Source organism: Phoxinus phoxinus (genome assembly GCF_949152265.1).
Source record: "Phoxinus phoxinus genome assembly, chromosome: 14".
NCBI classification, from domain to species: domain Eukaryota; kingdom Metazoa; phylum Chordata; class Actinopteri; order Cypriniformes; family Leuciscidae; genus Phoxinus; species Phoxinus phoxinus.
Window position 1 is genome coordinate 22,061,279 of NC_136889.1, and position 14,448 is coordinate 22,075,726.

Here is a 14,448-nt window from a genome sequence, read left to right on the forward strand (position 1 = left end):
CCCCATAAAACTCCTGTGTCACTCAACGAATTCCAATGCTAAAAATGCCGGCTCACACACACGAATACTGATTTCCCTTCCAGTCATTTAAACAGAATCAAAGTTAAAGAGCAAATCAAATAAATAAATAAATGAATTGCTTCCGGTGAAGCACATTTGCTTAGTTCTCAGAACATTGACCCATGAAATTGCAATCTCCATGAATTGCAGAGCTCAACAAATATGAAATGAATGGATTAGGGTGACCTTCCTATCCATCATAAGAGATACACAGAGGAGTCTATATTGCTTGGAAATAGTGCTTATATATTACCCATATATCATTAAAAAGTTAATTTCATTGAAGGGCACCTTTGATACCTTCTATAATGTTACCTTGTTTTATGCAGCTTGCCATAAAACATCGACAGGATTGCAAAGTGCCATGATGTTTTGTACAGTACAAAGACATACAGTAGACATTGAAAATCTGAGAACGCAATATTTGGAGATGCTTGCTCAGTATGGAAAAACATCAGTTTTTAGACATTTACTGTGAATGTAGTACACTTTGGTGTCTCTTGACTTTTTAAAAAGCACATACGCATCACACTTAATGACCTTGACCTTCTTGACTGTATCCAAAACAGCTCATACATTATTTATTTGGACCTCCTGAGATTCAGGAGGTTAAACACCTTTCACTGGCCATTTAAATACATATAATCAAGAGTTTTAGAGCCCTATTTTGTATCTAATTAATGGAAGTGTCATTTATATGTATTTACCTGCTGTCGCATTATATAACAAAAACCTTGTTTAGCAGAACAGATGTTTCGAGGTTTTTTTTTTTTTTCAGGCAGGAATGAATCTTCATCAAGCCAGTTCAGACATGACCACCACATTTCAGTGTGTAAGATAAAACGCACAGCCAGAACATCGCCATCATAATGATGCAGGAGAGCTATAAACATTTCAATGTCAGCCACTGACAAGGCAAAGTAAACCTGTGATTGAAACTTCTTCTTGTAGTCTGAAGGTGAAACTGAGTGATGTTGCGTCTCGCAGCTGCTGCTACAGTAACAGATGCATAAAGAGGCTTTAGCGAATCACTCAGGCAGCCAAGAACATTATTGAAACATTACGTCTCTGTTGATTTGTTGCCCACTTTTTTATTGTCTGATTACCAGCAATTTATATCAAATGAATTGTAAACTAACTTTGAAAAGACTTAATTCAGAATGCATTAAGGCATTCATAATTCCACAGTCATTCATAATTTCATTTTGCAGCCTCAAAATACTAAAAATAGTATTTAACAGTATTAGCCTCATCAATGCTTAATTAGTTATACTGTATATATATATATATATTTACATTTATACTGTGTATATGTGCTAACCATAAGTGAATACACCCATGCTAAAGTTGACTAAAAAGAGGAATAAAAAATCATCTTTTGGAAATTGATCTTAAAGCCTTAATTCGCCTTTGGCTAAGTCACACCCTAGAATGTAGATTGACCAATCACAGCGCAGCCAAGAACGAGCTCCCACAGAGGTCCGACACTTTTTCACAGCGCTCCATTGACTTTAACACAGGCGTCTCATATTTTTGGTCTCGGCAGGCTATTACCGTCGTAGTTTTATCAAAAATATGGTTAAACGTTGTGCCTGGGGCATTTGTAACACAGATACGCGTTTCCCAGAGAGGTTGGAGGGGGGTGTCCGTTATTTTCCCTTCCCAAAACCGAAGTAAAATCCTGACAAGTGTCGTTTTTGGATTAAACTGTGTGGACGTCCTCACAGTCAGCGAAACCCCTCAAGGATCAACAAGCACACTTTTGTGCTCTAACATAAATTTTGCTTTTAACCTTACTGTGAAGTTATACTAGTTAGACAGTTTTATGTTATGATTTTGGTTCTCTACCCTAATTCTTGATACGCTAGCACACGCTGCTAATAAATACAACTTTATACTTGCGTAGTCCGTTTGCTTTGTAATAACGATTATAGAAGTGAATATACCCAGCTTTACATGAACAGTGTTGCTCCTTGATATTGTTAGTCCCAGCCTCCGTCTCGATTAGTAGGATATGCGGTGGTTTAATTTTTTTGTGACCATTATGCTTTTGCCTCTATTTGGATGCCTTGTTGTTGCTTGCGTTTCACCGGTATGTCTTGAATATAACCTTCGAACGTATATTGCAGCCACTTTTGCCTACTTCTATCGGACACTTTATTTGCTGCTTTATAAAAGTTTGATAAAATTTCAGCAGGAAGAGCCGTCACAGCATAAGCCATGTTGATACCAAACCAGATCCCAGATGACGTTGACGGACGTTACCTAGCAACAGTAACTAAGGGGGGCGGGGCTTAGCCAAAGGTGAATTAATAAAATGAGGAAAAATCCAACCTTTAAGGACACCAATTTTCTTTGTGAATGAATAATGTATCGTAAATAAATAAATGTTCTTCCTTAAAATACAGGGTGCATAAGTCAGTACACCCCTATGTTAAATTCCCATAGAGGCAGGCAGATTTTTATTTTTAAAGGCCAGTTATTTCATGGATCCAGGATACTATGCATCCTGATGAAGTTCCCGTGGCCTTTGGAATTAAAATAGCCCCACATCATCACACACCCTTCACCATCCCTAGAGATTGGCATGGCGTACTTTCCATAAGATCATCTCTCAATGCAAATCAAACCAGCTGTTAGGCGAACTGAAATTAAACCATGCCAATCTCTAGGTATGGTGAAGGGTAAGTGATGATGTGGAGCTATTTCATTCCTCGTTTTAGTCAACTTTAGCATTAGTGTATTCACTTATGCTTAGCACTACACCAAGCACTAATGTAATACGTTTAACTTGTTTATATTCTTGATTTCCAGATTGTTATTGAATGCCATAAAACTTTTTCAGCAAATGTCATCATATGAAATGTCATTTGTTTATGTAATTTGTTTATTTGCATATTATTAACTATTTATCAATTGACATAATATATTGCAGACCTAAAATCAAAAACATAAATTGAGAAAATTCTTAATTTTGACATTAGCTTTTTCAATTTCCTTATCGTTTTCAGTGAAATCAAACCACAATCTTAGCCAAAGTCTGCTCTCTTTGATTAAAAGAACAAAGCTGTATTGCCTGTACGAGCCAAATGAAAATCATCCGTCATAGTAAGATATTGCAGCATCATTCCCAGCCAAATTTATAGCACGTTCTTGACACCGCAATAAATACCTCCTGTCGGCACGACACACTGTTGCGTCCGCTTTTAGCCAAATAACCTTGATTGCAGAGGCTCCTTTTTCCACGGCATGCCTTCTCGTAAGAATAAACAATGACTTTGTCTTAGTTGCAGCTCTTTAAAGCTGAAATTAGATTTTTTTAATGTGTTTAATGGACATTGATTTGTGAGCATTGATTGCTCGGTTGAGTTGAGAGACCCTGTCGTCTAGTCCAATAAGTAACCTAACCTTCGCATTTAGCCGAGATTGCACCAAAATATTTGGCGTGACAGAAACGGCCTGATATTGCTCGGTATAGGTTCCAGTCATTAGGCTCATTAGTTACAGGTGGGCGCAGGTGCCGATGCCTCCTGGCTGGGTTCCCTGAGGACTGTTACCCACAGCGCCGTCCCACCACAGACTTCAGCAGGGAAACCGCTCGGAGCACATCCCAACTAAAGGGAACTCACACGCAGCCGGAAATGCACTGAATAAATCATAGTTTGAAGGAGATGATTATAAGAGGAGCCCTTCACTTCACAACATTTTTTTTTTAATGTGCAGTCTCTTCGTTTGTTTATTTTGCTATTGGTTATGCGTTTGGAATGCAGTAATAGTGTATACACTGTATAATGCCTACTGTTTTATTTGAACCTGCATACTAGTACAACAATATACAATTCAAACATAAATGTTAAGTGTTGTTACAAAAACACTGCAGAAATCATGTTAATATTATGGTAATTTGGTGCTTTTCCAAATATAGACTTTAACTTTTCAAAACCTGTTTGGATACTTGAGCTTAATCTTATTATTTTATTTAGTAATCGTATCTTATTTAATTAATTTAGAATTTATAAACAATTTAAACTCCTATTAGGGATGCATGCATATTATTAAATCTGTAGCTGATATGATAAGCCAATAATTAATTTCATTTTATGGCCAAAAAAAGAAAGAAAAGTAAACTTATTTTAACTTAAAAACTTTAGTTCAGTTGCTGCCTTAAATGTTTAAGTACAGGTGAAACTCGAAAAATTTGAATATCGTGCCAAAGTTCATTTATTTCAGTAATTCAACTTTAAAGGTGAAATTAATATATTATATAGACTTATTACATGCAAAGTGAGATATTTCAAGCCTTTATTTCTTATAATTTTGATGATTATGACTCGCAGCTTATGAAAACCCCAAATTCAAAATTAGAATATTGTGAAAAGGTTTTCATAGCTGTAAGCCATAATCATCAAAATTATAACAAATAAAGGCTTGAAATATCTCACTTTGCATATAATGAGTCTATATAATATATTAGTTTCACCTTTTAAGTTGAATTACTGAAATAAATGAACTTTTGCATGATATTCAAATTTTTCGAGTTTCACCTGTATAATCAAATTAGCTGTACAAGTTATCTCAAACTAAATTATATTAAACTGATTCTGATTCTGTATAACTTATATAAAAAAGTAGAAATTGCTTAAATTGTTTTGATGAGCTCAAGACAAGTAATGAAAAAACATATATTGTCATCATAACTCATTGATTTTGGCACTTTTACAGTGCAATAAATATTTAAAATATTTTTAAGTGATCCGAATGAATTTAAGCATCACAACATTATAACGTACATTATTTAATAGTGTTATTAAATTCGTTTTTTTTTATTTTTTTTATTAACTTTGAAATGATGGCATGTTAAGATTTAAATGTAAAAATAGGGGAAATGGTCATGCACATTTAAATATCCAATATCGACTGATGCAATAAATGGAAAAAAGGTCATATTTATGTAATTGCGGTATATTTTGCCACCCTAACTTCCATATTTCCGTGGCACATAAATGAAGCAGGATTGGTTCTGTGAGTAGAGGAGCCTGTATGGAAGTAAAGATCACTAAAGGGCCTGTGATCTCATGCTGCTTTAAAGCTTAAGGTGTGAGCTGCTTCACCCACCATTCTTCAGTTCTACCCCATGTGCTCCTGTGACTAATGCCCTCCCCCACACACAGCAGCTGGCAGCACTGCCAGTCTCCTCCTCCTCCTCGTACACACACAGGAGGCTCACCTACACCTCAACGAATCAGCAATTACCTGATAATTCTCTCTTCTGCTGTGCAGTCCAGTTATGCATGCCAGGCCAGTAGTTGGCGATGTCACTTTGTAAAGAAACACTATGCACCTACACAGGGTGTGATTTGTGAAAAAAATAGAGGGAGGGATGTTTTGAAACATTTTTATGCATAAAAATAAATCATGAGAACATGAACTTCATCACTGCATTTGCAGGAATTGTCAAATATTGTTTCTTATTAACTCATGAAGTAGCCTAATGCAATATTTTTACTCTAATAGCTTATCTTTCCCCACACATATGAACTGTGATCATGCAATAACGTTAACTTTACATCGCGATGCTGAGCGACAGTGAAATGATAGAAAAGACATCATCTGTGTTAGCAATTCGCCTCATTCGCGTGAACTGGACGCGCGAATGAGGCTCGCTTCTGTATTATAAAAACACTGTATTCATGCAAGGCCATTATTTGGCACTTTGTAAAGAAACTACGCACCTATAGACTGAACACGTAATAAGCATTACAGTACCATTTTTTTAGGTTCCCAAAATCCAAAATGCATGAAAAGTTTCCGTTTTTAGTTATGTCGTGACGTGACAATAAAAACATCGGCAGCCAATCAAACAAGCTCGAGCATTAAAATTAGATAAGAAAAATAATCTTAATTCAAACAGAAACAAGATTATTTTTCTTACCCCATTGGCAGATAATTTAGCTTGTTTTAAGCAAAAACTCACTTAATTTTGATTTATTTCCCCAGAAAACAAGACTTAATATCTTATGTAATTTTACTCATCTAGTAAATGCATCTTGATTTAAGAATTTTTAGATATTTGGACTGGAAACAAGACAAAAATACTAAGTAAGAAAAGCATTTTTTGCAGTGTTGAGTCTTTCTGTCTTTGTTTGAACCATTTTTAGTGCATGTCTGTGTGAGGTCAAAGGACACAAGCTCTTGTAGCTCTGCCCTCTGTATTGGGAGCAGCAGCTCATTTGCATTTAAAGGGACAGACACAGTTTTTGCTCACCCTCAAAAAGTGACAACTTTAACATGCTATATAATAAAAACTTCACATAGAGAGGATGGATAACCGAACCGAGCCCGGCGGGACCCGACGTTCCTGTTTCGGACAGATATTTAGAAATTATGTTCGGGTCGGGCTCGGTCACAGGCATTGAACATTTAAAATTTAAAACAGCTTATTATGTAGGTAGCCAATGTGCCTGATGCTTTCACTTAATGCAAACGTTCATTTTTGTGATTAAAATACATGTAAAATATTACCATAACATCTGTCTTCCTGTGTGCGGAAATGTGTTTATGTAGCCGTGATCCGCGCCTGTGTTAAGTGTGCTTGTTGCTCCGTGTGCGCTGATGCGCTCATCCTGTTGACATTTCCGAATGTCTTCCTACAGTTGTTTAATAAAAGCGGGCTTTCCACACAAACAAACGTACATGTGTCATTAGTATGAGGAAAAAATGGGATTTTAACTGTCGGTCTCGGGTCGGGCTCGGACATAAATATCTTTATGCCTGTCGGGCTCGGGTCGGGTTCGGTTACTGCTCTGTCGGGCTCGGACAGAAAAATTCGTCCCAATCCGCAGTCTACACCCTGGGGACATCAAAGACTTATTTTACATCTTGTGAAAAGGGCATTATACCACCCCATTAACGAAATTTTAATACATATTATTATTATTATTAATGCAAACTATAATATATTAGCATTTCCTTTCTATATGTTTCATATTCAAATATTATCTTTTGATTCATGGTAAAAAAAACAAAAAAACATTTAACTTTAGTTTATCTTCAAATGATGCCAAACAATATGAAGTTCTGAAGAGAAAAATAAATAAACACGTGCTGCAGTTTATTACAGTTAACAGAACTAACCTATTTTTTTATTGTTTTTTTTTTTAGTTGCAAGTATTCAGAGGCTGCCTGCAGTATCTGTGATGACAGACATCAACTTTCCAATGAAGGGACGGAAAGGGATGGTGGACTGGGCCAGAAACTCCGAAGACAAAGTTGTCATTCCCAAAGGAATATTTGTACCCCAGACAGCAGGTACTGTACATGATGCCACGCTGTGGAAGTTGATGATACTGTACATCTTATGTCTAATGAGGCTACATTAACTCGATCTGAAAAGTCAGGTTTCATTCAACCCATGTTAACATAATGTTTTGTTTTGACAAGTAATGAATCTGTTCAAGGAATGAACAGAGTATTGCATATAAGTTAACAACTTTTAGCAATTTTAAACCATATATATGGGTGATTCTTCTATTAGAGTCGCTATATGTGAAATGTTGAAAAATGAATCAAACAATCAGGTAAAGCTTTGCACTTATAAAACAAAATAAAAGGACAGTATTGTTTTTCTTTGGTAGGCCTATAAAAAATACTGTTCATATTAAAAAGTGCAAAGTATAATTTCACTGATTCTGACAAAAGTCTATGTAGGGAACAAACAGTAAAGTTGAAAAATAATCACCCATATATATTGTTGTTTATCTTATTGCACAGCTTTCTGTAATACTTCATTCTGATTGGTTAACTGTTGCATATTTCTGTAGAATGACTAGTTCGTTATACAAAAATGCATAATTATGCTAGTATTATTTATTATACAGTATCACTCCATGCTCGTTCTTCTCACGTAAAAAAAAAATACCCCCAAATCTACATGAATGATATTTGATTTGTTTAATGTGTAGCCATTTAATATGCAAGTGGGATACGCTTCACATTGGTATTTTGATCACCCCGTTAGAGTTTATTTTATGATAATGACTGCATGTACATTCCCTACTTATTAATTCCCCAGGCCATCCTTCGTCCCAATATACTTTTTACATTTCAAATCACCATTATAAGACACTATAAAATAATGGCGTTTTGAGTTATTTTGGATTATCAGTGCGATATTAAAATGAACGTTTCGTAATCGCCACCATACGATTGTGCTAAAAACTTCAAAGCGTTGACATGGTGTGACCGTTTAATGGGATAGCTTTAAGATTACAAGATTATATCTCAACCACTTGCCATTTGCCTGTTTTAGAGGAGACTGCACTTGGCCGACCACATCCATTCAGATGACACAGCACTCGCTGTATCCTCTCAAACAATGATAGTAAAGAGAGCTAAGCACCAGCGCACCAGACTATTTACTTAATTAGGGTGATCAGTCTTATCTGAAGTGTATCAGAGGAAAGTAATGAAGGATTGATTTAATACATAACTCACTCCAGCTCGCCTTGAGCTAGACTAGAGGGCCGTACAGAGCTGTTTGAACCAGGATTAGCCTTTCTGTCAGCAGAGAAGACATTTGATCTTAGTTATCAATAACCTTGCTAGTATAGCCTAATCTACCACTTTATTCATTATTGGCAGGAAATGTATGATGGATTAGCTGTCAGGAATATTGTTTGGCAAGAGATCTGATATTTAATGAGTATTTTTGCAGATTTAGAGGTTAATTCATTCCTGTATAGCTTAATTAAAAAAAAAAAAAATACTAATCTTGTTCAATTACTTTGGATTAAAAGATTCTTGCTAAAAAGCGGAAGGTGTTAGAATACCTACTGTCTGCCTCTGAAACAAACATTAAATCTGAATTATCGGGAACAAAAACTCCTTGTTGCTGAGTTGGAAGTTGAAAAGGGAGCTGAGAAAAACACACCTTTGTCTGGAGATGCTGTTTAATGTGATTACATAATGTGATGAACGTATCATCTAACCTAGACTGTTTCCTGGCAGATATGGATGGATCTCCTGTGTTCATTCTCGGAATGGTTCTCTACAAGACTCTTGGCCTTATGCTGCCCGCTCCACGGTAAGACTCAGTTCATCTCCGGTCATTTAGATGAAATATTACAACGATATGATATGGATATTATAGAGGACAGATTCCCAACCTGGGGTACGTGTTGCCCTAGGGACTACTTTGAAAGATTTTTGATTGATTAAACCTGCAAATCAGAAGAATGTCTTGATTCAAATAACTAATTAGGATTCATTCTGATTGAGGAAAGGAAATAAAATAATGTGTGTAATGTGTGCAAGTTGAATGAGACCATTAGCAAAATATGATACTTTGTGAGTCTTAGATTTTCTCCCAAAGTATAAATTATTTATTTTTTCTTTAAATGGGCTATATGTAAAGATTTCCATGTATTAAAGGCAGGGTGGATGATTTGTTCCAGAGACATTTTTTGTTTTACTGGTTGATATTCTCTTCACATCTTGATAGCAATCACTAAGTTAAGTTATCTAAATTGATCTATTGATATCGTCTGCTGAAGTCGTGGGACCATAAAAAGTTCGCCCAATAGTTGCATTCGGAACAATACGATGCAATGATACGATGTCCACATGCGTATCAAATGATGTATTTCCATACCACCGCACACCTGCTCGTACAGAAACCCCCATATTGAATTGGATGTATATCCATATTGAATTGAATTGGAACTCGAAAAATTAGAATATCATGCAAAAGTATATTTATTTCAGTAATACAACTTAAAAGATGAAACTAATATATTATAGACTCATTACATGCAAAGTGAGATATGTCAAGGATTTATTTGTTATAATTTTGATGATTATGGCTTACAGCTATGAAAACTTTTTCACAATATTCTAATTTTGAATTTGGGAATTTGAAGCTGTAAGCCATAATCATCACAATGTTAAGAAAATAAAGCCTTGAAATATCTCACTTTGCATGTGTCTATATAATATATATTTTTAACCTTTTAAGTTGAATTACTGACATAAATTAACTTTTGCACGATATTCTAATATTTCGAGTTTCTCCTGCACACTGTGTAATCAGTCACATTTAATTATGGGTGAAATGCTGAAGGTGTCTTCTGTTTTTTTTCTTCTTCTTTTTTTCTTTCTTTTTTTAGCAAATGAATTATGTTGCATTCATGTCAGCTTTGGAATTACAATAAGTCTAATGGTGCGTTCACACCGGACGCGAATAGCGCGTCAGGCGCGAGTCATTTCAATGTTAAGTCAATGCAAAGACGCGTTACGCGCGTAAAACGCGTGTAACGCGTCTTTGCATTGACTTAACATTGAAATCACTCGCGCCTGACGCGCTATTCGCGTCCGGTGTGTGGGTGCAGTAAGTATCAAACCATTCATGTTTTGGTAAATCTCATAATTACAAGTCTTTTTTTAAAAAGCTAAGACTTTTTGGCCATATGATGACATTTAAATGACAGCGTCCTCAACATTTAACACTCTTTCAGTATTACTAATGTTGTGATGTATTGTGCAGGATGAATTCATTTGGCATCATGAGTGTTGCCATAGAAACTGAGTCTGAGGACGTAAACTGCTTAAAGTAGAATCTCTGATTTGTCATCTCGTAATTACGGCAATTCTAACATGACGTGATTGCAGCGTTATTCCACTCCTTTGGTTCACAAGTTGTAGTCATTGTTTATTATGGTATTAATAAGGTATTTATCCTTGTATGAATCTGAGTTATGTGGCTAATGTGTTAAAGCCTAGTGGTAAATACTGTACACACACACGCACGCACACAAAAATAAATATTTGGCTTTTAAGAGAGCTGTTCCTTCAAATTCCTTCTGATTTTCCTCTAGTCCAAAAACAGAAGCCGGTATAAACAGACTATAGTGTTTTCTCTCCCAGACTGTATGTCAGAATGAAAATTCTTGGTTATCCGCGGAGTCCGCATTGATGCTCTGGATCAAAACCTCCTTTTCCATTTGAGGACTTCTGCTGAAACCTCCGGAGACACATACAGGACAGAACAGACCTTTCCTGGTGTGGCTCTGAGCTGTCAATCAAATCTCAGTAAACCTGAGTATGATTCCTCCATGGAATTCCCCCTGACAGGGAGAGAGTTCGTGGAAGAACAGAGAAAAAGGGCGTTCCTCTGTTCTTGAGCTCTGTTGGATTCACTGAAGCCAGTGGGGAGATGGAGATCAGTACAAACAGTGGAAGATAACAGAAGAGAAGTGTTAAAATAAACAAACAAAAACAATGCAACATGGCTAAGGGATTTGTAAAGACAGGATCACGTTGTTGAACATTTAATCACTAGACAAAATACTGTGATGATCATACTATGAGTCAACAGTGCATAAACCCTTAAATGGATGCTTGTTTTTAGTGATTTAGATGCAAACAGTTACAGAACATGTCATTTGAAAGTCATCGTTCACCAAAAAAGTAACAATCTGGTATACATTTCAAATTTTTTAATGCAAGTAGACAAAGCATTAAAGCTGTTCCTTTCCATATAATGAAAGTAAATGGTGGCTATGGCTTTTAGTTAAGATTTAAACTTCAGTCAGTCGTATACACTGTAAAAAATGCTGGGTTGTTTTAAGCCAAATCTGGGTCAAATATGGACGAACCCAACCGTTGGGTTAACATTTTTAATTAAAACATTTAACCCAACGGCTGGGTTTGTCCATATTTGACCCAAATTTGGGTTGAAACAACCCAGCATTTTAAGAGTTTCAAAAGACTTGAAATGCAGTGTGGTATGCAAATATAGTTATATAGACCAATTTAATAGTTGTTTTAATCCTCTTGGAGCGTGGTCACCATTTACTTTCATTATGGTTAAATAATTTGAACAAAAATGTAAAAAATTCTGTTAAAAATCGACTTTTTGTGATCCATGAAAGAAAGAAATTTAGTCATATGGGTTTGGAAAGTCATGACTGAGTATACATTACATAAGACAGAATTAGAATTTTGGATGAACTATCTCTTTAAGAGTTTTGTGTTATTTCATGCCTTTCAGGCTGTGTGGACATTCATGACACCATACAAGTCCACTTCTGCTTGATTAAATCAAACCAAGAGGCTGGTTAACCATGCGCAGATAATGCCTTTGATCTAATTTCAAAAGGATTATTTTTTTTGCCTTTAGGATGATCTACTAACACAGAGACATTTTTTATTTTCCATGGCCAAGGCCATTGTTTTCAGGTCAATACATATGCGTTCTGACTACAATAATCGAAAACAAAGAGTGTGACAGACTGTAAAATAACGTCAGAAGCATAGAACTGAAAGATCTGTCTCAGATGTGGCATCTTTGTCGATTACTTTCATAAAATTCATTTCTCACTGCAGACTCTTGAGTAGCTACATGTTGGGCATCCATTTTCTGTCTTTTCTTCTTTTTAAATGGACCATGAAATCATGCCCGGCCTAAACAGTTCACATTTGACAAATGATACTCAAGGAAAATGTGTTTAGTTAGAGAAGGAGGGAAGCATGAAAGGAAAGAGAGATATTTTGAGTTCTAAGTCTACTTGAAGCTTAATATCAAAATGTTTCTGTACTCTTGTGCTTATAATAAAAGCACTTGGATATGTTTGAAATATATACATAGCCAACAAATATTGGTTTTGATCATGAAATCAAAAAGAAATAAAGTACACAAAAGTGCTTGGGAGGAAAACTTCCTGAGCCTAATGATGACAAATGACTGCTTTTCATCTGAAAGGGATCATTTTATCCAGAGGCAATCATTAATCGAGTTAATCAAAAAACTTCTAAATAATTCAATTTGTGTTTAATATACTGTAACTTTGCCTATCTTTAAAGTTGGATATTGAGTAACATTTCTTTCTTTATTTACCCCCCAAAACAAAAGTTGTCAAACATATCAACATTTCTGGTCTCTGTTAGCAGAAAATATCTAATTTGAAGTGAAACACCAATTTTTATACACACCACTTTTCTAAACTGAGTCCAACCTGGAGAGATACGTCTGTGCTAAATGTGCAGATTGAAGAGTTTAAACAAAAATCCACGCTGATGATAATGGAAGTATTGAAATGAATGTTCAAATGTTGAATGTTCTCGTTCAAGCTTGAACTGACTGTTGTGTGGGATTGTGATCTGACCCACAGGAATAACACTGCTGTGAACTCAAAAGTGATTGCTGTGACCGTCCGACCAGAACCCAGAGTTACAGAAGCCCAGCTGGAGATTGAGTTAGCTCATCTAGCTAATGTAAGCACCGGTCAGATCTCAACACGCTTCACAAACACAATCCAGAGAGGCCAACTGATATTATCACATATATTCTAAAACCTCCTAGTTTTTTACTCTTTTGCTGTTTTATTGGTCTGTTGGTTTAAAGGTGCATGCTAATATGCCATTAATGCAACACATGCAGTCAATAAGCATTTTCAAACAAGAGATTGATCTACAGCCTTTATATCCCAAAGACCCTCCTTTCATGGATGGCATCAAAAGCCTTTATAAATAGGCCGGGTGAAAGCAACAATTTCAGTGCATTTTCAGATAAGTGCAAAAACACACGTCTTTTAAGATTTTTTTCTTTCTAAAAGTTCCCAAATCTATTGGAAATGCCTTCAATTTCTCTTATAGAAATAAACTAAATGTGATTTGTTTAACATGAATTTATGTCGCAATAACGGCTGTATCTATATTCATTTGCATCAGACGCCTTTTCAGATGCCTATTAAATAGAAAGCAGCATTCGTAAAAAGCATGTTTATTTACAAAAAAAGAAAACATAAATATAAACATAAGTAGCCAATTGTTCAATTTGTTATGGTACACGACAACGTTGTACTAAAAACGGAAAAAAACTACAACGTTGTCAAAATGATTCCCGTTCACACGGATCCGCAAAAACAACTAAAAACACTGAATTATTTATGCCAGGCCAGTAGTTGGCGATATCACATTGTAAAGAAACACTATGCACCTCGTAAGACACATGCGCATGACGTCCCCGTTTTTTACAAATTCGCGCTTTTGCAGTTTTCACTGAGATGATAACAGTACCGTTTTCAAAAACCTGCATTTTGAATCCCGTTGAATAATTTTGAATAATTTACATGAAAGTTCAGATATTTAATGTGTTCTAGCTCAAGCACACCTGGTGCAACTATGAAGCCCTTGATTATGTAGTTGTGTAGTTTGAGTCCTTTCGTGATTAAAAGTTTTTAAACGCGGAACAATGATGCTGATGCATAACAACAGAGCATGTGCAAAAGCTGCTTTGGATCCGCTTACCCGAACAAAACCCTCCGTAACTGGTAGATTTTAAGAAAACTACAGTCGTTTGGCAAATAACTTAATGACGGAGAGTTACATACC

The 14,448-nt window shown here is 35.8% G+C and overlaps 1 protein-coding gene across 7 annotated transcripts in view; it reads left to right on the forward strand.

Moving 5' to 3' along the window:
* The window catches only part of adgrb3 (adhesion G protein-coupled receptor B3), a 186,682-nt gene that overhangs the window by 117,213 nt on the left and 55,021 nt on the right, over window positions 1–14,448 (forward strand). For all 7 annotated transcript variants that reach the window (XM_079634606.1, XM_079634605.1, XM_079634608.1 and 4 more), the window contains 3 exons: window positions 7,222–7,368; window positions 9,067–9,142; window positions 13,227–13,329. In XM_079634606.1, coding sequence (XP_079490732.1) covers window positions 7,222–7,368; window positions 9,067–9,142; window positions 13,227–13,329 — 326 coding nt within the window. The remainder of the gene's footprint in view (window positions 1–7,221; window positions 7,369–9,066; window positions 9,143–13,226; window positions 13,330–14,448) is intronic.